The 23,475-nt window shown below is 32.1% G+C and overlaps 4 protein-coding genes across 5 annotated transcripts; 2 read left to right on the top strand and 2 right to left on the bottom strand.

The window, feature by feature from the left end:
* Positions 1-1,222: 1,222 nt before the first annotated feature.
* Positions 1,223-10,517, bottom strand: LOC135957785 (solute carrier family 35 member E1 homolog). The gene is made up of 5 exons (XM_065508587.1): positions 9,921-10,517; positions 9,572-9,780; positions 2,413-2,538; positions 2,109-2,348; positions 1,223-2,032 (listed from the first exon to the last, which is right to left on the bottom strand). Exons 1-5 carry the CDS (start codon positions 10,255-10,257, stop codon positions 1,808-1,810), a joined length of 1,137 nt encoding a protein of 378 aa, XP_065364659.1. The 5' UTR covers positions 10,258-10,517; the 3' UTR covers positions 1,223-1,807.
* A 2,788-nt stretch (positions 10,518-13,305) lies between these two features.
* Positions 13,306-14,731, top strand: Nup35 (Nucleoporin 35kDa). 2 transcript variants are annotated; one of them, XM_065509026.1, is made up of 2 exons: positions 13,306-14,312; positions 14,370-14,731. In XM_065509026.1, the coding sequence occupies exons 1-2, from the start codon at positions 13,378-13,380 to the stop codon at positions 14,512-14,514; spliced, it is 1,080 nt and encodes a 359-aa protein (XP_065365098.1). In that variant the 5' UTR covers positions 13,306-13,377; the 3' UTR covers positions 14,515-14,731. The 2 variants fall into 2 exon arrangements, with proteins under 2 accessions (XP_065365098.1, XP_065365097.1); XM_065509025.1 differs by having other exon boundaries at positions 13,308-14,312; positions 14,367-14,731.
* Positions 14,732-15,118: 387 nt separating this feature from the next.
* Hou (GID complex subunit 8 homolog protein Houki) lies at positions 15,119-16,643 on the bottom strand. The gene is made up of 4 exons (XM_065508918.1): positions 16,320-16,643; positions 16,034-16,256; positions 15,577-15,748; positions 15,119-15,518 (listed from the first exon to the last, which is right to left on the bottom strand). The coding sequence occupies exons 1-4, from the start codon at positions 16,435-16,437 to the stop codon at positions 15,345-15,347; spliced, it is 687 nt and encodes a 228-aa protein (XP_065364990.1). The 5' UTR covers positions 16,438-16,643; the 3' UTR covers positions 15,119-15,344.
* A 1,096-nt stretch (positions 16,644-17,739) lies between these two features.
* Positions 17,740-22,566, top strand: Prp5 (pre-mRNA processing factor 5). The gene is made up of 5 exons (XM_065506647.1): positions 17,740-17,888; positions 17,954-18,238; positions 18,303-19,452; positions 20,282-21,282; positions 21,359-22,566. The coding sequence occupies exons 1-5, from the start codon at positions 17,869-17,871 to the stop codon at positions 22,422-22,424; spliced, it is 3,522 nt and encodes a 1,173-aa protein (XP_065362719.1). The 5' UTR covers positions 17,740-17,868; the 3' UTR covers positions 22,425-22,566.
* Positions 22,567-23,475: the final 909 nt, after the last annotated feature.

Here is a 23,475-nt window from a genome sequence, read left to right as displayed (position 1 = left end):
CAATATCAAAAATTTAGATCATGATGAAATTACCGTTACCGAAATAACTGCAAATACCTTCATTGGAACCCTAACCACATGCTGGGCATACATCTATGACGGCACGGTCTATGCGGGACCTGTTGACATTGATTATGGTGCTGCATCTCGACCTTAGTTGTTCCTGAACTACTCTTGTTTTCCGCGGTATTTTTTTCTCCGGGTCTGCGGTGGTCGATCTCCAAGTACGACCTTAGAAATATAAACTATTTCTAAGGCATTTTCTTCATACTGATTTTTTGAGTTGAAAATAGTATATCGAGGGCCTATCTTAAAAAACACAACTTTTCAGGAGAGCCAAAAAACTGTTTTTTTTCGCGTATTACTTAAATTAAAATTCGGTATTCTACAATATTTTTTAAAGCAAATACTGAATCTCACATATATGTAATTGTTTTCAAAATTTTGCATTATTGGAAACTTTATGTTAAGCTGGCCACACACGGATGATTTGTGAGTCCGATTTGTTCGTGTTCGACGTCTTGTTACTTGTTAATGGGGCTGTGCGCGAACAAAATCACAAGTAATTGAAAATTTTCAATCACAAATCAGGCTAACAAATCATTCCGTGTGTGGCCAGCTTTAGATAGAGAGATTTTGCATTTTTATAAAATTAAATTATTTTGATTTCATTTATGCCAACTGGGCAAAAAAAATCAGCCCAATTATGAATAAAAAATTCCGCGGGAGTTTGTTCCCCTGGAGTTTTTTCCCATTGAATTTGAATAGGAAAAATGAGAAAAGGGAAAAGGGAAAAAACTCCCGGGGAATTTTTATTCATAATTGGGCTGAATATGTTTGTTATGAAATTCACACCATAGATGAGGTCTGTTTTACTGAACATTTTACCATCAAAAAGTAATTTTCGTGAAATTCAAAGATAGATGGTTTCGAATATCTCTGGTAGTAAGGTTTTATTATGTTTTGATAACCATAAATTCAAAACATGTGTGAAAAGTAACAGAGTTTTCTCTTAGGCCACACAACTCTACACAAATAAATTCGAAGAAGTTAGTTTCCCAATAGTTATATTATTGATGGATTTTAGGTAAAATGTATTCTATGAATTACATACTGACATAGATATTAAAACAGTTTTTCATTTTCATATAAAAAGAACTTACCTACGCAAGCTTAGCTAAAATAAACTTGATTATTTGTATTATATGTATAAATAAAATCATTATTATTTTCAAATTGTTTAGATTAAGTTTATTTTATTTTTGCTTATTATTTTTGCTTTTTTAATAAACAAAGTACATATTTATGTATTTGTCAACGTATTTTTTTGTTTTCTCTCTACGATATATACAAAAGTTTGCGTCAATAATTTTAGTTTATGAATGTTTTCTTAAACTTTAAAAATAGGAAGTTTATAGTAGTAGTATCTAATATTTCGTTTTTTTTTTTAAATATTGGTGTATTTACATTTTTAAATATTGCAAAAACAAGAACAGACTTAAATAACTGAAAGGGTCATTATTTTACATTAAACATCATTGATTAATAAGTAAGACAAATATGCAACAAAAATACTGAGAAACGAAATAAAATCGCATTCACAAAGTTTTACAAGAATATGGCAAAAATAAAATTAAAATTATAGCCTGTAGATGTGAAAACAATGGTTTAACATAAAATTTATATTTTTTATACATGCATTTTATATGTATGTATGTAGTATATGTGTTTATATAAATAAAATTGTATAGTATTTCTAAATTCAATTGTATTTTATTATTACTTTTATAAAGTTATTAAAATTTAACTAAACGAATAAGAGTCGAGTTGTACTACCATTAGGCACTGTACTGCCATTAGCCAAAAGGCTATTTGTGACATTTTTCGAACTATAGCCATTTGGAATTTTGGTATTTGTTGTAACTGAACCACGGTAATAAGGATCGACATTATTTTGCAATGAAGTATATTTGATATTACTTTTTTGTGTGGTGGTGGGTATAATAGATTTATTTCTGCTTATATGTTTTGCCTAAAATGGAAGTGTAAAATATATATATATCAGTTAAGTAAGTTTATATCATATTTAAAAACAAATGAAAACCCACCCTATTGTAGCATAATACACCTAATATAGCCAGAGCCATGCCTAAGCAATTTACCCATGTTACTGGATTTCCCAAAATCAACAGAGATACGGCTATAACAAAAATACGTTTCGATGCACTTGCCACGGCATATGTCAGGGGCGTAACAAGTGAAAGCACAGAAAAGGCAATTATGTTTTGTAGCCAATTTAAAACTCCGTCGGCAAACAATAACGCTATAACACGATAATCTAAATTTATCTGAAATATACAGGATTATTTACTTCATTAGTATGTAAAAAAACAAACTGTAATAAATACTTACAATTGCAGGATGTTGAATAACTTTGAAACTGTCCACATATATCCAAATGGGCAAAAACATGAATAAAGCTAATTTACCAAGTAAATGTAATAGGCGTAAATGATGAATTCCAGTATCTTTTAGCACCTATAAAAATAAAGAAAAATAACAATAATTCGGCTATGGATACCACAATTCTATAGACATATATTCCGGGAAGATATTTGTACTTTTTTCGAGGATTTTGGTGATACACCGTCTTAGAATTTTATAAGGACCCAGAATATATATAATTTTATATTTCGATGCTTATGTGTATTTAAAACAGAGTTAACCAAACTCACACAACAATACATTTGCTTCCTATTCTAGTGTTACGATGTGCGTACACTGTAAAAAATTTCTTTTGAAAATATCCGTTGATGTTTTTATTCAATAGCAAACATATTTGTGTACATTTGTTTTGGTCAGTGCAAAGAGAATAAAATTTGTGTAAAAGAAAAAAACCGCACACATCCTTGCCTTTTGTTAGTTTTTATACGACTGAGTATTAAACAGAGTTGTTAAAGTTGGTACAATTGTACTTTTTTGGTACATTTTGACCTTCTAAAGTACGTGGTACTATCGCGACTCATTTGGTACAATTTAAAAATGTTTTTCCCCTCTTTGAATTTTTAATATAGTAAACAAATTATTGCGTCCATTTCATTGCATTTGTGGCAAATTTGAAAATAGTTTTTTATTTTCAAAATATAATAAAAACTAAGGAAATAAACAGACTACATGTACTAACATTATCAAGTCTCATACAGACAAAAGATTGGTTAAGAACGACAAATTCATTCTGCTATGATGTAAAACTTCCCAATAGTTTATTAACTAAACAAATAAGTGACTGATTTTGATCTCATATTATTCATAAGACTTTTATTTTTATTTACAAGGCAACAAAATCGAAAAATTTTAAAGGCTTTTTAAACACTACACAATTTTGATGTACATATTGTGATTCCAGTAGTACAAATATGGTCCAAATTTTAAATTCTATGAACAGGTTTTTTTTAAAAAAAGTTTTAGTAAAATTATCAATTTTTTTAGACGTTTCTCCACATAATTAATGATAACTCAAAAAAGGTTAGTCCGATGTTATTAAAATAAACTTAGAAAAGTTGCGATTTACATAATTTGTACATGGCATGGGAAAAATGTATTCAAAATTTCAATCAATCGAAAGAAGAACAATTTTATGTATATCAAACAAAAACTAAAATTTTGTGAAAATGAGCAAATTCACTTAATTGTGAATAAATTCAAAAAAAAATCCATCAATTTTCATGATCAATATCTCATTTGGTTTCTATTACATGAGGCTTTGCGATAAACCAGTAAATCTGAAATTTTTTTTTGCCATTTTCGGCAAAAAAATCTAGCTTTCTAAAACAAAAAAATATATTTTTTACTTCAAACTTTATAACTCCGAAACTACTGAGCCGATTGAAACGCAATATATAAACGGATAAAAGGTTATGTAAATCAGCAAAAAAGGCATGTATAACCACTATATAGATTTGATGCACCACTGCTACCTAAGTACAAAAATGATAAAAATTTTCAATTCTATGGAGAAATTTTTTTTTTTAAATTTTTAAGTAAAATTACAAAATTGTGTTAGAAGTTTCCTCACATAATTAATGATAATTCAAAAACGGTTAGTCCGATATTATTAAAATAAACTTTGAAAATTTGAGTTTCACATAACCATTAATCCGTTTATATATTGCGTTTATCGGCTCAGTAGTTTCGGAGTTATAATGACAAATTGAAGCAAACAATATATTTTTTACGTGGAAATAGCAAATTTTTTTGTTTTAAAAAACTCATGAAAAATCGAAACTTTGAGTGCAATTTTACATTTGTTTTATTATTATTTTCACGTAAAAAATATATTTTTGTTTCAATTTGGTATTATAACTCCGAAAGTACTGAGCCGATTGAAACGCAATATATATGTTAGTTAAAATTTGTACATAGCATGGGGAAAATTATTTCAAAATTCAATCAATCGAAAGAAGAACATTAACTGCTCAATTTTATGTATATCAAACAAAAAGCTAAAATTTTGCGAATATGGGCGAATTCACTTAATTGTGAATAAATTCGAAAAGAATGGTTTTTATGATATATTTCTCATGTTGTTTCTATTATACGTGGCTTTGTGATAAATCATTAAACCTGAACAATTTCTGCCGTTTCGATTTTTCATGAGTTTTTGAATACAAAAATATTAGCTATTTTCACGTAAAAATATATCTTTGCTTCAATTTGTTATTATAAATCCGAAACTACTGAGCCGATTAAACGGAAAATAGGTTATGTATATTTAATTTTTTTTAAGTTTATTTTAATAATATCGGAGTAACCGTTTTTTAGTTATCATTACTTATATGGAGAAACGTATAAAAAAGCACAATTTTACTTAAACATTTTTTTTAAAAAATCCTCTACATAGAATTTAAAATTTGGACCATATTTGTACTACTGGACCACAATACATCAAAATTTTGTAGTGGTTTAAAAAGCCTCTAAATTTTTTTCCGATTTTGTTGCCTTGTGTAATCAATTTAGAGCTTCAGCCGAAGTCAGTAAAAAATTAAAACATTTGTAGTTTTTGGTCGGTAGTAGCTAATTTAATGTATGTTAATGTTAAGTTTTGTTTTTTGTGTACAATTTAATTTTTATGTACTTTTTTGATGTTTTAATAAACTAAAAAAATGGTACCGCGACGGTCCAAAAAGTACAATTTTTTTTTGAGGGTGGTACAAAATTGAAAACATCGTTTAACATCCCTGGTTGGAGACGAATGATTTAAAATGTTAATTGTACTTAGCTTCGTCGTGTTAATCGTTTTGAAATTTAGTACCATGATTTACTTAAGTAAACAGATTTTTGAGTCTTAAATTGAATTTAGGAATAAAACCTAAAATGGAGTATATGACGTAGGGTCTAGGGTCGGAAAAGGGCCTTGAATCAGCTAGGTTAAATCATTGACCTATATTGCACATTTTCAATACCAAACATACATTATCAACAGTGAGTAATAGTTGAAAATTGGCCACAGTCTTTTATGTTTTGAAGTTAATGAATAAATAACTAAAAAAAATTTCAGCAAGTTTTGGGCTATATGAGACCTATGGTGTTTCCAACAAACATGCGGACGGACATCGTCTTGTAAAGTTGTTTTTGCTGGGTTGACAGCCCTTGGCCGAGTGAACTCGTCATTCCTTTGCGTAAAATCGGCTGTCGTGGGAATGTGAGATGAGCGTTATAACACAACCGTTTTTAACCTGTCAGTAAGATGCTTAACAAATCCCGAAAATGGGTCGAGTGATCCCATTGTTAAAACCTGGGAAAATCGCGAGTTGGGAATGTGAGATGAGCGTGATAACATCCGAAGTACAAACCCTGACGACCCTAGGATCGATAGCTAATATATATAAGGAGCTTAACAAATCCCGATGTCTGGAAAATGGGTCGAGTGATTCCATTGTTAAAACCTGGGAAAATCGCGAGTCACCTGTAGCGAAGACACTCGAAGCTCTTCTCCTCCCCCCGCTGACCCGTCAACTACCAGCAGCTCGTCACCAGCATGGATTCCGTAAGATGCACAGCATTATCCGCCGTAGTCACTCAAATCTCACACGGCTTAAATCAGCAGAGGCCTTGTGAACGGACTATCCTAGTGGCACTTGACCTGTCGAAGACCTTCGACACTGTCAGTCACGCCACACTCTTCCTGGACATTCTGCAGTCCACAATGCCCAACAACACGAAGAGATGGATAGTGAATTATCTGAGTGGCAGGCAGTCGTTCGTGGAGTTTAGAGACAAATTCTCAAAACCCCGTAGAGTTAAACAAGGAGTCCCTCAGGGCGAGGTCCTGTCGCCGCTCCTGTTTAACTTCTACCTCTCTAAACTCACTGTGCCCCCACAGGGTGTGGAGGTTATCACCTATGCGGGCGACTGCACCATCTTGGCGACAGGTCCCAACGTTGATGAGCTTTGCGGTTTGGTAAATGGTTATCTAAACAAAATCCACAATTTCTTCACTGCACGTAACCTGCAGATATCACCAACGAAGTCATCGGCAACACTCTTCACCACCTGGAAGAAGGAGGTAAAACTCAACTTATGCATCATGGTCGACGGCGTACAAATTCCGACAGTGAACCACCCGAAAATCTTGGGTGTCACTTTTGATAGCCTTTTTACCTCATCAGCACACGCCACTGCAATCACGCATAAACCGCGAAATAGGAACTAGGTCCTCAAAGCACTAGCCGGCAATACTTGGGGTATGGACAAAGAAACCTTGCTTGCTAACTACAAGACGATTGGTCGGTCTGTGGTCAACTATGCTGCTCCAGTGTGGTCGCCTTTGTTGAGTGATACCCAGTGGATAAATATTCAAAGCTGTCAAAATGCAGCCTTAAGGACCGTCACAGGCTGCCTTCAAATAACCTCAGAACACCACCGAGGCATGTCAGACAGGACCTACGGAAATACGAGGAGAGCATACAGAGGTATGTGCAGGATCCATTTGATTGCCGCTCGTATATTCACAGAAACGCCATCAATTCCGCGGTAGCAGGATACCGTATGAATGTAGTACTTGGAGGTCGCCAACCACCGATAGCAGACGCTGAGAAGATTCTGCCGCGTAAAACAAGAGTCGTTCTGGCACAACTTAGATCAGGATGGAGCAACAGACTTAATGTCTTTTGGTCCCGCATAGACCGTGCCGTCCTAAACGTATGCCCAGCTTGTGGTCAGGGCCCTCATGACACCCTCCACATATTTAACTGTTCATTTAACTCATCCTGTTGAAGTAGCACAATTTCTTGGACTTGAACAAAATGCAGAACCCCCAGATTGATTATTGTAAAATTGTTTATGCTGCTACAACAACAACGGACATCGTCTTATAATCTTATGAGGACCCAGAATATATGTATATAGTAATGTAAGTCTGCGACAAATATTTTGTGTGTTACAAGCGAAATTACAAAATGAATATCGCCTCCATATTTTTGATGGTGTGTATATTAGCCCTTTATATTTTTAAGTCTCTTAAATCTTCTTTAGAGCTGAAATGATCCATTTTTTATGTTTTCCTACACAAATACTTTATATATATCAGCTGTTAGTACTTTCTGATTTACTGCAGAGTTTAACCCATCATTATTGGGTTTAAAACAAAATAATTGACGACCCAAAATCCACATTCGTAGATTAAACTTAATGTACTCCAATCTTCAACTCAAAAACCAGCCCTAAATGTCAGATATTTTTTTAAACTTTTTAACCGTTAATAGTGTATCCGAGACATTCTAATGGTATAAATAGTTTTACCTGCTCTCTTTTAGTTTAGAAGTTATACAGTAATAATAGTCGTGTTTTTGATAGGTTTTTCACAACAGACTTAGGTTTTTGACAATTCCGTCTCGTCTTATGTTATCCTATGCAAAAATTATTATGCGATAACATTTTTTGAAATGAGATTTTTAAATTTTTTATAATTACTAGCTGATCCGGCAAACGTTGTTCTGCCATACAAATTATTTCTAGTGAATATTTTGGTTGTTAAATAAAAAATAGCGAATGTATTCTAAGTGAAGTTGGCATTATAGGTATTTTTGATGCCAAATGAAGAGAAATACAAACAAAATTTTTTGGCGAAAATGTCCTAGCGGTATGATATATAATATTCTCGTACCTACCTAAAATATATACAAAATTTCATAAAAATAGTTAAATATTGATATTTGGATATTGCTCATACAAAATACTAAAATCTCGGCTAAAAAACGGGTGGATGAGGGTCGGTTGATGAAAATTTGGGGTTATAGGTATTTTTTAATGTCAAATAAATAAAATGCGAAAAAAAAGATTTTTCCCAAAAAATGGTTAAAATAAATTCGGGATAGGGTCACCCTAATGACCTAGCAATATGAAATATACTTTACGACCTATTCTATTACCTACCAAACATACATACAAAATTTCATAAAAATCGGTTGAGCCGTTTCGGAGGAGTTCAAACACTAACATTGTGACACGAGATTTTTATATATTAGAAGATGTTGTTTTTGGGTAGTCGATTATATTGTTTTATAAATCCTACACAAATATTTTTTCATCAGCTTTTCGTACTGTTTGAATTTTTTTTCAAAGATTAATCGAAAATATTGTCAGGCAGCTTAAACTAGCAAATAAATCCAATTAATGGACGTGCCAAAAGCTTAACCCCCTTTAAAGTTAAACCTGAAACATATTTAGGCTGGCGTTAACCAATGATTGTGTTTTTCACTAATGGATTATAAATATGGCCATAATTTAAATTTTATTTAAAAAAAGCAAAGACGAAAATGTAATTAAAATGGATATAAAAATTATAATGATGTTAATAAACCATATTAAAAAATATCGAACATTTAACTGGCGTGCTGAATTGTTTATTTTATTTTTTTTCAGCTGTTCTAACTTAAGTTTAACTAGTCAATGATACTCAGTTATACGTAGATTATAAACAAAATAAACAATAAGAGCGGTTTTTTGTCTTAAAGATTGGAAATTAAATTACCTTTATCTACGAATATTGTTTATGGGTCGTCGATTATTTTGATTTATTTGCTATTTTAAGCTGCCAATACTGGCGGATTTAACTAAATTACTCACTGTTTTGATAACAAAATGCAACATATATGGCAATACTACGAAGTTTAAACTTGAACCCATCAAAGTGAATTACCGTTAGATTATATTTATTTTTAGATTAAATAATCTGATTATTTTAATTTCATCTTCAAGTAAAAAACCGGGCAATTTTTTATTCATAATTGGGCTGTTAATGAATATTATCTTTATCCCAAAAACTAGTTCTAAGTTATGCGGATTTTGAGTTAAAAGTTTTATTTATCGCAAAAATTATAATTAATTCAATTGAAATACCCATTATTGTACGATATCTGTAAACCAATCTCAGAATAAACTTAACACCCATTTACTTAATCCTAACATAAATGTATATGTTATTGCAAAATATTAATAATTCATAAATGCTATTCTTAATTTTACTTATTGTATAGGTATTAAAGAATACTTTCTAAAAATAGGTACCTACCTTTTTTGAAAATATATTTTGCAAGGAAAATCCCATGGTTGATATTAAAGCCGATACCAAGCCCATCATGTTAAATGATATTTCAGTCATGGTTGCAATTCCAACTCCAGTTATAATTGGTAGCAAACTCAAATAGACCAGTGTTGGCTGTTTCTCACGAAATATTAAACGTGTCAGTATCACCGTAAATAAAGGCATGGTGGCTTTAACTGTACAATGATAACAAATCATATAAATAATATATGTACATTAGCAAATTAATAAACAAATTAAAATTGTTATTAGAAAATACACACGTCACTAACTTTGTTTTGTTGTACATAATTACTAAACTGCTTTAAGAAGTTACCTGTATGAGCATAAGACACTGGAACCTTCCACAGGGAAATATGTGATGTTACAGATGCTAAGAATTTACCAAAAGCCAGTGGAACTATCAATCGCAGATAATAGCCCCTTGGTATATCCTGATATTTTCGTATCCGCCATAAATTAAAGAATGGTCCGCTGTACAATGTGATGCTACATAGTTGGATCATTGTCACCGTCATGGGGTACGGAAATTCATTTAGAACCATTTTACCAATAACATTGTTGCTAGATGAAATAATGTACCAGAGGATGCATAATATCAAAACAACCATAACATGCCTAGAGCCAGTGCGTTTACCAGCTCCACCATTCATCTTCCTCACTAATCACTTTTACTGTGTGCAAAAGACAAATATAAACGATTTAAATCTTCAAAATTCTTAATTAATTCAACTTGTCACACAGAATTTTTTAACTTTAATTAATATTTATTGTTGACACTTCATTTTGAATATGGCTAAATTAGATTTTGGCAAATTATATTACCAAATATTAAGGGAAATAGTTGGGATAGAAGAAATTGTTTTGGTAAATATTTCTTTCAACACAATAATTTCTCTCTCACTAACACGTCAACATTAGTGTTGGTAACTTTTTAAAATCAAAAGAGTGTTAAAAATAGCTAGAAATCAGCTAATTTTGGCGATATATTCGTATTTTTTAGATTTAAAATTAAATTTTTACATTAATAAATGTACAAATAATAACACTATTTTTTGTGCTAAAATAATATTAAAAGACACTAAGGCAATGTCGCTTCGTCCGGCAAATGACAATCTAATATTTAAAAATCTGGTATCACAATGTTTGTGTTTCAAATCCTCCGAAACGGCTAATCCGATTTTTATGAATTTTTGTATGTATATTTGGGAGCTATGAGAATTGGTCGTAAAGTATATTTCATACCGCTTGGACATTTTTTTTTTTTTGCCAAAAACTTTTTTTTTGCATTTTTTATTTGGCATTAAAGAATAACTATATCCCCAAGTTTTCATCAAACGACCCTCACCCTCCCATTTTTTAGCAGACATTTTAGTATTTAGTATGAGCAATATACAAATATCAATATTTATCAATTTTTATGAAATTGTTTTTATATATTTTTGATAACGCTAGGTCATTAGGATGTCAACCCATTTTTTATATATATATTTTTTGAGTAAATATTTTGTTTGTATTTCTCTTCATTTGGCATCAAAATACCTATAATCATTATAGGTATTTGGCATTATAGTAAAATGCCAAATTCGCTTAGAATTTATTCGTTTTTATTTAACCAAAATATTCACTAGAAATAATTTATATGGCAGAACTACGTTTGCCGGATCAGCTAGTATCATTATAAATATACAGTTTTTTTAATGTACGTAAGAAAATAGTTATGGATCTTTGCGAATCGTAACGATATACTTCGAATTAATATAATTATTGTATGAGAACTGTCAGTATAAATCGTCACGATAAAAAATAATCTGAGATTGAGATAATAATACTTGTAACTTATTTTTGTAGTATTTTTTGAAATTGTTTTTTGGAAATGAAAATTTGCATTCATGAATGCAAGTTAGTTTCAATTCTTAAAAGTTTCAGTATATTAGTAAAAAAGTGTGAGAGTATTAAAGACAAAACTTGATCGTGTAACCCCCAAGTTAAATAATATTCGATTTTTGTAATACAACTTCTATAATTCATTCATAAATTTAAATAAACGTTTGAGGTCACAATTTTAATAGGTTATGGTTCTTTAAAATTAAGATTGTGTGAGAACCGCGAACAAATAAAGTTGGTTACTTTTATTGCCTGAATTCCCACTGTGTAATTAGTTTTTTTCAATTACTGTTTGAATCTTGGATATTACCAAAATGAAATCCCAGAAGTCCGTACCGAAATAGAAATAATGAATCAACTATATTGATTGGGTGGCTGTTGATGAAACAGAAGTTTTTCGTATTGCCAACTTTAAAAATGCTAGAGATGCTTGGAACGTTCTTAGAGCATATCATGAAAAATTAACTCTTAGCAACAAATCCTGGCTAATTATAATATTTGATTTTTGTAATACAACTTCTTTAATTCATTTATAAATTTAAATAAACTTTTGGGTTCACAATTTTAATAGGCTTTTTAGACTTTTTAAATACTCAAGATTAGCTACTGATGGACAATAAGTATATTTTATTTCATTTATTTAGAATCCAGCCCTAGGGCCAAATATGATTCATATTCCACTCAGAAAAAATTAATTACATAAAATTAAAAAATATATACATAGTAAGAATAGAAATTAAAGAAAAGTAAATTAAAAATTAAAATTTTAAAAAATATAATAATCAATAAAAAATGTTTAATATAAAGTATAATAATAATAATAATAATAGTATATGACATTAATAATAAGCCTTAAGGTAGGGCACACATGACAAATATTTGACGAAAAAGACGTAACCTCTAAATAAAATATATTGGAATTCTTTTATTTATTCCCAAAATTTATTTTACTTTGTATAATTCAAAACTAAAAATTTTGTTTTATTTTATTTGATGCTGTTTGATCTTACAAAACAATTGTAAGAGTAAACACGTGAAACAAATTTGTGCTAAAAAAAGTGGTTACGCTTTTTGAGCAAATATTTTCCATGTGTGACCCTACCTTTAATCTAAAGTGATAACACTGCAGCCACACGATCAAGTTTTTCTTGATAGTCTTTTACATATACTGTTTGTCAAAATTTATAAAAATTGAAAGCGGTGACGTAGGCAGCACGCAACTTGAAAACAAGTTTAGTACAAATTGGACATAAAAATGTAATCAGCTGTTTTCTTGAATGAAAAATTGAACACCAACTTGAATGTGAAATTGAATGCAAGTTCGTTTCAATTCTTAAAAGTGTGAGTGTATTAGTAAAAAAGTGTGAGTGTATTAAAACTTGAAAGGCAAAACTTGATCGTGTAACCCCCAAGTAAGTGAAAAGACGTTAGAATAGCAAAAAATACGATGTTAAGATTCTTGGTAAATAATAATAATAATAATAAATTTTGGGATTTCCAATATTTCGCGTAAAACAAAGGTTTTAGGAGGTTTAGAATTTTTGACAATTTTATAAAAGAATACAAAATTGCGACATTTAATAACCTTTTTCTCTATCCGAATACCAGAAACTAGCCACAGGTTATTGAATTTTACTTAATAGATTGTGAATTATTTTTTTTATAGTCAACAGAATTTACAAGAGAATTAAAAATATTAATTTTTAACAGTGTATAAAGATAATTTTAAACCATCATTCACAATAGACAAATGCAACTGCTTAAAATTTATTCAAATATTTGACAGCTGTCAAGCGCACAAAGAGTATTTGCTAAAACGCTGCGACTGTCCAAAAGCATTCTTTAAAAATTGTTAATAATAAATTAGATTTTTCAAACACTAGAACATGGAACCAATGGCATTAGGAAGTCCAGGTGGAAGCCCTGCTACAAATCAATATTTACCATCGTTCCTATTGGGAGAACAGCAAACACCTACAACACCCAGAAACAATACACTTTCACCAAATAAGGCGGGAGCAAGAAATGTCTCGTTCGGATTTGCAACATCACCTAGTGGACTGGCAACAAACTCACCCCAAGAGTACAATCGGTCTGTATTGGGACAGAAAACACTTTTTGGTGGATACCAACAAACACCTCCAACTGTTCAAAATATCACAAATTACCCGGGAACACCAATTCAAAGCCATAACGCCAGTATGTCCGGGCCACCAACACAAGGATTATTCGATTCTTTGCGCAATGAACGCAATCAAGTCCAGACACCAACACGATCTCTGCAACCTCAAACGCAATTTGGTACTCCAGTAATGGGACAGCAGAATGGCAGTATAAATTCTGCATATAACATGAACCAGAGTACACATCAACAGCAATTGTCAAACACTCCAGCTGGACATTTTAATGAATCATACATGGGTAATAATGCTTCTTTTAATGTCTCACGAATTGGTGTTATGTCCCCATTAATGCCTGGGACACCTAATGCAAATAATACGGGTGGCATTAATGCCTCCTTAATGATGCAGTGCCCAACCCAACCACGTTATACAGAATTTTGGGTAACTGTATTCGGTTTTCCCTCTAGTGCATCTTCGACGGTATTACAACATTTTGCCCAGTGTGGTACTATTGTTGATAAAGTATTTCCCTCTCAAAATGGCAATTGGGTTCACCTGAAATACTCTTCAAGGCTGGAATGTGACAAGGCCCTAAACTATAATGAAAAAATATTAGCCAACAATATAATGATTGGTGTCACACAATGCAAGGACAGAAGTATAATTGATAAAGAGAACCAATGCGAAAACAATGCAACGTAAGTAACGAATTTCTAAAAATAAACAATTTATCTAAATTTTTCTACTCTCAGCAGTACACTTACTCCAAAAGTGCGTCCATTGGCTCAAACCGCCTACAAGAGTGCTCAAAACGATACTTCAGTTGTGGCGGGAGTAAATGCTCCCCAAAAGAGCTCCGGTATAATGAACAAAGCTATGGATTTATTTTTTGGATGGTAAAATTTAATTTCTTCAAATTATAGGCATCTTTCTACATGTTATCGTCACTGTTTTTAAATTTATAATTTATCTCTATACAACAACAAATTACATACATAAATGTTTTCTTTAATATCAGTTAGTTTAATTTTATACCTTTCATTAATTGCAATTTTGAAATTTGTTTCGTAAAGAAATCCAATGAATCTATTAAAACAAACAAATTTGCTTTCATATATTTTTACACTTTTTTTTAATTGTTAGGGATAAATGTAAGTATGTATGTACTTATAAATGAAATTAATACATTTTATAATCGAATATAAAATCGCTTCTCTTTCATTCTTGATATACTGTGTGTATTTACATGGATATATATCCATTAGAGTATGAATACGGACTAAAATTAACATTATGTATGATATATTCCGAAAGATATATGTGGCCTTCGGAACGTTTCAACCAAGAGGCATCGTTATATCAACTTTACTATATGTAAGAATCCTGAATATATGTACTTTATGGGTTTGAAAATAAAAAAATTGTGGAAATTTCAATATATATGTATCAAGACGGGATTTAAAGGTTTTGTATAAAATAAAAAAATGAAGCTCTAAATTCAAGGTTTTAATGGTGTTTATTACATTGCATATTTATTTTATATATTTTTAACATCTACCAGTTACAAATGAATGACATAAAATGTATAAATTAAAGTAGTATTTAAGGTACGACTTCTAAAATGTTTTTTTTATTTTGCTTCATTTCTTCAATAATTCTTTTGTTTTATTAATCAAAACTGATAAAACTTTAAAAATGAATGAAATGATGCTGATAAAAATAAAAAACACCTATTTCGGTTCAATAAGGGCAGTTTCCAAATCTTTCATTTTGGGATAATTAACTTCACTGGCATCCAATTTTGATTGGGCCCACATAATAAGTTTTAATAAAAACATAATTTTGGGTGTTGAATCTGCACTGTGTTCACATTTAAGAATGGCAGCATTCAATTCACTGGCGATCTTTTAAGAAATAAATAAAATAATGAAAATTATGGTTGTATTACATATACGGTATTACCTTCTGCCTGTGAGATTGCTCGAGTAGATATGAAAATGGACTATCCTGAGGTTTTTCAAAGGCCAAAAGTGCCAGTGTCCTTTCTAATTCGCTCAAAACCTCTGGAATATCCTCTCCAGCTTCTGATAATTTATTTTGAGCAAATGTTAAAGCATCTTCAATTTTGCCAACTCTGTATAAATAAAATAGTTTTAAGTAAAATTGGTTATTCACAAATAATGTATAATTTTCTTCTCAACTAAAAATATGTATGCTTATGATTGCTAAAGATTCTACCAAAATAAAATGTATTCGACCTTCGTCAGTATTCTTGATGTTATTAAGAAATGAAATAAAATTAATCGTAATAGATACATATGTAAATTCCATGTTATATATGATATAAAAGTAACCTATCTCTCTCCCAATATTCCTATTTTGTTTGTTTATATAAATAGTTTGTTTTCTAGTCACTTACCTAATGAGTTCAATTAGTTGTAATTGCTGTAAATGAAAAAACAAATAACGTTCATTGTCCAACAATTCAGGATGCAGCTGATTGACCAAATGTGTTGCTTCCTGTATGCGCCCATTTTGAACAGCATCGCGTATTAGAATACGATCGTCCAGCGAGTTCAGTTCAATGCTAGGTTCTAAACCAGCTTCAATTTGGAATTTTTCTGCTGCTTCCTTAAATCCCTCTAAATGCAATAAATCATTTTGTAGTACTTCTGATTTTGTATTTAAAATATTTATTTACCCACCTGTTACCAAATAATTCATTATTAAACGATTCATATCGGCTTGTTTAAATGGAAATTGTTCCAGACGCATCAACCACTCCTCCTTCGAAATCCCATCGTTCTTATCGTTGTAGCTCATTTTTCTATTTTTCCTTATTTTTCCAATTTTGAAGCCGTTTTTTAAAACAAGAAAAATATAATAAAATTGTTATATTCGATCGAGATTTTATACTCTTGCGTTTATTAGGTTTTTGCAATCGTTTAATTCGTGATTACAAGCAAAAAATTGTTATTAAATCTCCAAAAAGGAATTTTTTTCACCAAAAACAAAAGAAGTACAGCTGCATAAAGAGAAATAACAAAAATGACTCTGCTTCTTACTATAGTCTGTTATTGTCCAGGAAATGATAACAAAATAAAATTTCAAATCACACCGAAAAAAATTTGTATATTTTCTATTATAACATACAAAAATTATTGGAACAAAAATTTTCTTTCTTATTTTAAAATTAATTGTTTTTTTAAACTTGAAGATTTTTTATACTATTAAGTTATAAAAATGTTGTTATATAATATAAAGGCCTTATTCATAAACAATTTTTAAATTTAAACGTTTTAAAATCAAAATTTGTATGGAAATTTAGCTTTAAAACATTGTTTAAATTTAATATATATGGGTAAGACAATAAAAACATTTTAAAAACAAAAATGTACGTTTTTTTTTTAAAATTTATTTTTTTTCTGCTAATTAGTGTTTGTAGATGTCAAAGGTAAGTTCGGGTTAAGGAGAACATTTTTCAAATTTGAGTACAGACTTGCTTGTACACAGCAAGAAGATATTTCCTACATTCTTATGAACCAAATCAAGATCCCAGTAACACTTCGCTAAAATCACTTATTCTGTATATCAAAATTTTCTGAAGTACTGTCATATAAGGAAAAGGAATTTTTGATTCACAATATTAATAAACAGTACCATATTATATATAATATTAAAGGTATTTTGAAGCACTATTCAATGATACCAATAATGATCAGATTATTTTCCTAATATATGAGAAATTTGTTATTATATATATTGAATTTAAATTCCTATGACTGCGTTTTAGTTTTATATTATTTTCACATTTGCTGAGTTAATCATTTCAAAATCGAGATGATTATCCATACATATAAATAATTTGTTAATCATTTCAAACGTTTAAAAACTCTAGTGTGAATGAACATAACATTATAATACTTTAAAGAAATAAAAATATTAGTTACAATCCGCCCTAGGGTTAATGGCAAACAGCTGAGTACATACTGTTACCAATTGATTCATGTACTGAACATATTCAAGAAGAATATACTGAACATACGCTTTATAACAAACGTCAAAGACGCAAACGTTTTGTTTTCTTTTTTTATGTGCGGCATTTTCTTGAAGGAAAATTATATATTTTATCGTGCAAATCTTTTAAAATTAAATTAAAACGAAAATTAATCTGTGTGTTTATCTATTTAGATTTCATAAATAAAACTACATTTTATACAGATCTGAAACGGGATAAATTTTTAAAGCCGAAAAATGTCAAAGAGTAGTTCAGGGTAGGAGATAACTTCAATTCATGCTTTTTAATAACATTTAGTATAATTTTTTTATATATTTTCAGAAGAGATCGTGATCGTGAAAGGGAACGTGACAGAGATCGAGAATATGAAAGAGAGCGTGACAGAGATCGTGATAGAGAAAGAAAACGTCGTTATTCCAGGAGTAGATCTCGATCGCCAAAGGACAACAGATTCGCCCGCAATGGTAATGGCAACAACCGAATGAGGGATGAAAGAAAACGTGATCGCAATGAACGTGATCCTAGGGATATGGAACGTAATAGGCGCGATGACAAACGCAGAAGGCAATCGCCATCTAAATCAAAAGATTATGAACGTGAAAAATTGTAAGTAAACTTAGCCAAATATATAAAATCTTTATACATTCATACGCTATTTTAATATTTTTAGTCGCCAAGCAGAACGCGATCGAGAGAGAGAACGTGAGAAGGAACGGAACGAAAGGGATCGTGAACGAGAACGACAAAGAGACAGAGAAAGGGAACGTGAGCGTGACCGCGAAGTTGAATATGCACGCAATACAACCTCTACACCACCAATAATAATCAAAGCAGAATCCAGTAGCTCAGCATCTGAAGAGGAGCTTGATAAAGAAGAGGAACAAAGGCGTTTAGAGCTTGAAATGATAAAACGTCGTGAACGCATTGAACGTTGGCGTGCAGAACGTAAGCTCAAAGAAATGGAAGCAAATAAAAAAGAATTCAAATCAGTACTACCGCCAACGACTACTATTCATTCTGCCAAAAAATGGAGTCTTGAAGATGAATCTGAAGAGGAGGATAACAGTTTTGTAGTTGAACTCAAGAAGGAGCCAGACTCGCCGCCATCAAAATTTCATCGCATTAAAAAACCCAAAGATGACGATGATGACGAAAAGGTATATAGATTAAAATCGAAAAGTATTGTTATCGCAGCTAAGGCGAAAATCGAAGCACTCAGAGAAGAGGAGGAGGCTAAAGAAGAAAAACAAAAATTGCAAATTCAGTTACAACAGCAAAAGATTCAACAACAGCAGTTAGAACAAAGGAAACTAAAGGAAAAGCTAGAAATGGAGAAACTTGAAGAAAAGTCTAATACAATAGATAATGCTGGCAATAATATGGCGACTGATGAAGACGATGAAATTGATCCATTGGATGCTTATATGCAAGAAGTCGACAAAGAAGTACGGAACGTTAATCATATTGTTACCCAGCCCAAGCAAAATCAACAGGGCGTCGTTATCCTTACTGGTGTGGCGAAAAAAACTACAAAGGACAAACATAAAGGTGAACTTATTGAACAAAACATGGACAGCCTAGAGTATTCCAGCGAAGAGGAATTGGAAGATATAAAGGATACTGCAGCAAGTTTAGCGAATAAACATCGTAAAGAATTGGCTAAAATCGATCATTCCGGCGTTGATTACGCAGCATTTCGTAAAAATTTCTATGTCGAAGTACCAGAGCTCGCCCGCATGACACAGCAAGAAGTTGAAAAATATCGCACGGAATTGGAGGGAATACAAGTTAAGGGCAAAGGTTGTCCCAAGCCAATTAAGGTACGTTGTTCAGAATTCCTATGAATTCTTATTAAATCATTTAGTTAGTGTATAATGTTCATAGTTAGGAATGAATTAGAGGCATAATCGTTGTTGTTGTAACATCATCATAATTTCGGTTAGAATTCTGCATCGTGGAGATCATGGCCATGATGTAACGTCACATCGACTGGACGGAATGAGGTGGGTTGGACGAACAGTAAAAAACGTAAAGGGCATATGTTGAGGACGCCACGTTATATGCTCCACTATTACTCCACTGTGTATCACTCAGCGATGATGACCACACTGGAGCCGCATAATTTACCACTGACCGGCCAATCATTTTATATTTAGCCAACAAGGTTTCTTTGGTAAAATGTCAAGCTGATGATTTTGTTGGTGATAATTGCAGGTTACGCGCAATGAAGGAATACATATCCTTATGTGCGTAATCTTTCTATTTACTAATTGGTAATTTTTGTTCAGAACAAATACATACATAAATATACAAGTTTGTTATTTTAGTTCAGATGTGACTTCTGCTTTTGGAAAAAAATTTGGCTTATTATTAACATAATTTTTTTATAATGAAGAAAATAAAAATAAAACAAGATAAGTTTCAAAAATCTAAAGTAATGTCAAACGAACAAAAGTAATAAAAATAACAATAAAGAACAGGAGGATGGATCAACTTCACACTGTTCATTTGACGGAATTGTTCAATATAACTTGTTCATAAACAACCCATCACAAGAATAAATAAGCGATTTGTTTTACAATATTAAAATTTTTAAATGAATTATTCAAAATATCAAATTTACTGAATATTTTATTTTTATATTTGCAGACGTGGGCTCAATGTGGTGTTAGCAAAAAGGAAATGGATATTCTACGTAAATTGTGTTTTGAAAAACCAACTCCCATACAATGTCAAGCGATTCCGGCCATTATGTCTGGACGTGATCTAATAGGTATTGCTAAAACAGGCAGTGGCAAAACGCTAGCATTCATTTTACCAATGTTTAGGCACATTTTGGATCAACCTCCATTAGAAGACGGCGATGGTCCAATTTCAATTATTATGGCTCCTACCCGTGAATTGTGTATGCAAATTGGCAAAGATATTAGGAAATTTGCAAAAAGTTTAAATCTACAAGCGGTATGCGTCTACGGTGGCACAGGTATCTCGGAGCAGATCGCTGAATTAAAAAGGGGCGCCGAAATTATTGTATGCACTCCCGGGCGTATGATAGACATGTTGGCCGCCAATTCGGGACGTGTGACTAATTTGAGACGTGTAACATATATAGTGTTGGACGAGGCCGATCGTATGTTTGATATGGGTTTTGAGCCGCAAGTAATGCGGATCATAGATAATGTGCGACCAGACCGACAGACGGTTATGTTTAGTGCCACATTCCCTCGTCAAATGGAAGCTTTGGCACGTCGCATTCTAAAGAAACCGATAGAAGTAATTGTTGGCGCCCGGTCAATAGTGTGCAAAGATGTCGCACAGCATGTTGCCATAATGGAGGATGATGCTAAATTCTTTAAACTTTTAGAACTGTTAGGTATTTATCAGGAAAAGGGTAGTATTATAGTTTTTGTTGATAAACAAGAAAATGCCGACATACTTTTGCGCGATCTAATGAAGGCCTCGTATCCCTGTATGAGTTTGCACGGAGGCATTGATCAGTTCGATCGAGATTCGACAATTTTAGACTTCAAATCTGGTAAGGTGCGTTTATTGATAGCTACATCTGTAGCAGCTCGCGGTTTAGATGTGAAGGATTTAATTTTAGTTGTTAATTATGACGTACCCAATCACTTTGAAGATTATGTTCATAGGTAAGTTAACTATAGTCCAAAAATGGCATCGATTTATCTAGTTTTTCAACAATATTAAAGCAATATTTCTCTGTAGGTGTGGTCGAACAGGACGTGCCGGCAAAAAGGGTAGTGCATGGACATTTCTCACTCACGATCAAGGCCGTTATGCTGGTGACATTATAAGAGCCTTGGAGCTTGCCGAATCTATAGTACCGGATGACTTGCAAAAATTATGGACTGATTATAAAAATGCTCAAGAAGCTGAAGGAAAGAAAGTTCATACTGGCGGCGGTTTTAGTGGAAAAGGTTTTAAATTCGACGAGCAAGAAGCTAATGCCGCTAAGGAAAGCAAAAAACTTCAGAAAGCTGCGCTGGGTCTTGCTGATTCCGATGACGAAGAGGATATTGAACAAGATATCGACCAGCAAATTGAACAACTGTTTGCAGCAAAACGCACAGTCAAGGATACTTCCATACCCACTCCTGCAGTTACTATGGTAACCACCCCTACGGCGGGCAGTACGGTCATTGCAGCTGGCACCGCTCCAGCAGCTTCTGTCATTACGACACCAGCTGCTGGGGCTTTGGGCTCTGATAAGCTTGAATTGGCCAAACGTCTGGCATCAAAGATAAGCTCCAATAAAAACTTAGGAATCGATGGCAAGGTTAGCACTCAAGTGGCTGCCGATGCTATACTCAAGGGCACCGCAACTGGCCAGCCAATGATTACTGCCCGTTCCGTAGTGGAACAGTTGGCTGCCAAACTGAACAATAAACTCAATTATCAACCCAAAGACGAAGAGGAAATTGCTACCATATCTGGAATTCTTCCCAATCAACCCAATTCCTTCACAAAATATGAGGAAGAACTCGAAATTAATGATTTCCCCCAACAAGCACGCTGGAAAGTTACTTCAAAAGAAGCTCTGGCTCAAATATCCGAATATTCAGAAGCTGGTCTTACGGTGCGCGGCACCTATGTACCAACTGGTAAAAATCCCCCCGAAGGTGAACGCAAACTTTATTTGGCCATAGAAAGCTGTAGTGAACTGGCTGTACAAAAAGCGAAACGGGAAATAACCCGTCTTATCAAGGAAGAGTTGCTAAAACTTAGTTCAGCCCATCACGTCTTCAATAAGGGAAGATATAAAGTACTTTAATTTGTTTTTTTTTTTTTTTTTGACAGCAATACAGACATGTTTTTTCTAAGCGTTCTAATTCTATTTGTAGTAATATAATGGACTTTATTTTGTAAGAATCGTAACGATTTTAAAAATGAAATAAAATGAAAATAAAACATGATTTAGTTTATTTATCAAATATTATATGACCAGATTAACAGATCACAAAATAGCACAAACGGTAAATGTACTTGAAATGAGACTGCTATATTCTGCTGTGTAGTATCTTATTGTATATACAGCTGATGACAAAATCATCGCACGACTACTTTAATTTTGTTGGGTTACTGATTAGAATAGGGGGGACATGATTCTCTACTTGATGTGAAGGTTATATGTGTACATTTCCGCTCGTAAACTTTTATTTTCCATTGTCTTAAGCTTTTTTCTAATTCAAATATGTGATCTTGTAAATGATTAGAGACTTCTTAAGAGTTTTCATGAATGCTAAGAATAGCAGTATATTTAATATTGATGTATAATTGCGATTGTTAGTTGGTATATCAGAAGTATAAAAGGGTCCCAGGCTTCAATGAGTTTACATAACTTAAAAAGTCTCATTCTTTAAGCTTAAATGGTCGAGTAGTTAAATAACTTTCCAATAGCCTATGTGTGTTTGCGGGAAAATTTAGACTCAAATGCTTGTGAAATGTCTATGGAGAGCAAAACAAATGTTTTCCCTACAATATTTTCAAGTTAATGAGTTTTTTCAATAGTACTGTATTTTTTTTTTAATTCATAGTGATGATTCGTAATACAACTGTTCTATTAAAATGGTTAGAACTTGTTCATTGGTAGACAACAGGCTGATGGATCTATATGATTATACTTTTGTGTGATCTTTTTCCTGCTTAGGTATCATGGTAACCAGTGAAACCTTCCATTCTGGAGAATAATATTCAAGACGTAATATAGCATTAAAAATAATTATTTTTATTGCTATCTGTTGTAGCATCATAAGCATTTTGTTACTGATTTTAGCAATATCAGGTGCTTTCTAGGAGTTTAAATCAATAATAGCCTTTTCGAT

Source organism: Calliphora vicina, chromosome 4 (genome assembly GCF_958450345.1).
Source record: "Calliphora vicina chromosome 4, idCalVici1.1, whole genome shotgun sequence".
Lineage (NCBI taxonomy): Eukaryota > Metazoa > Arthropoda > Insecta > Diptera > Calliphoridae > Calliphora > Calliphora vicina.
This window is presented reverse-complemented; position numbering and strand designations above follow the sequence as displayed.

What these genes read in the sequence shown, in the direction of transcription:
- LOC135957785 (XM_065508587.1), bottom strand. Translation starts at nt 10,257, where the DNA reads ATGAATGGTGGAGCTGGTAAACGCACTGGCTCTAGGCATGTTATGGTT. An exon ending in AAAATATATTTTCAAAAAAG is followed by an intron (nt 2,539 to 9,571) that starts GTAGGTACCTAT and finishes TTATTTTTATAG; the next exon opens with GTGCTAAAAGATACTGGAAT. An exon ending in TTATTCAACATCCTGCAATT is followed by an intron (nt 2,349 to 2,412) that starts GTAAGTATTTAT and finishes TGTATATTTCAG; the next exon opens with ATAAATTTAGATTATCGTGT.
- Nup35 (XM_065509025.1), top strand. Translation starts at nt 13,378, where the DNA reads ATGGAACCAATGGCATTAGGAAGTCCAGGTGGAAGCCCTGCTACAAAT. An exon ending in CAATGCGAAAACAATGCAAC is followed by an intron (nt 14,313 to 14,366) that starts GTAAGTAACGAA and finishes TTCTACTCTCAG; the next exon opens with CAGTACACTTACTCCAAAAG.
- Hou (XM_065508918.1), bottom strand. Translation starts at nt 16,437, where the DNA reads ATGAGCTACAACGATAAGAACGATGGGATTTCGAAGGAGGAGTGGTTG. An exon ending in CAACTAATTGAACTCATTAG is followed by an intron (nt 15,749 to 16,033) that starts GTAAGTGACTAG and finishes TTATTTATACAG; the next exon opens with AGTTGGCAAAATTGAAGATG. An exon ending in AGCAATCTCACAGGCAGAAG is followed by an intron (nt 15,519 to 15,576) that starts GTAATACCGTAT and finishes ATTTCTTAAAAG; the next exon opens with ATCGCCAGTGAATTGAATGC.
- Prp5 (XM_065506647.1), top strand. Translation starts at nt 17,869, where the DNA reads ATGTCAAAGAGTAGTTCAGG. An exon ending in ATGTCAAAGAGTAGTTCAGG is followed by an intron (nt 17,889 to 17,953) that starts GTAGGAGATAAC and finishes ATATATTTTCAG; the next exon opens with AAGAGATCGTGATCGTGAAA. An exon ending in TTTGAAGATTATGTTCATAG is followed by an intron (nt 21,283 to 21,358) that starts GTAAGTTAACTA and finishes ATTTCTCTGTAG; the next exon opens with GTGTGGTCGAACAGGACGTG.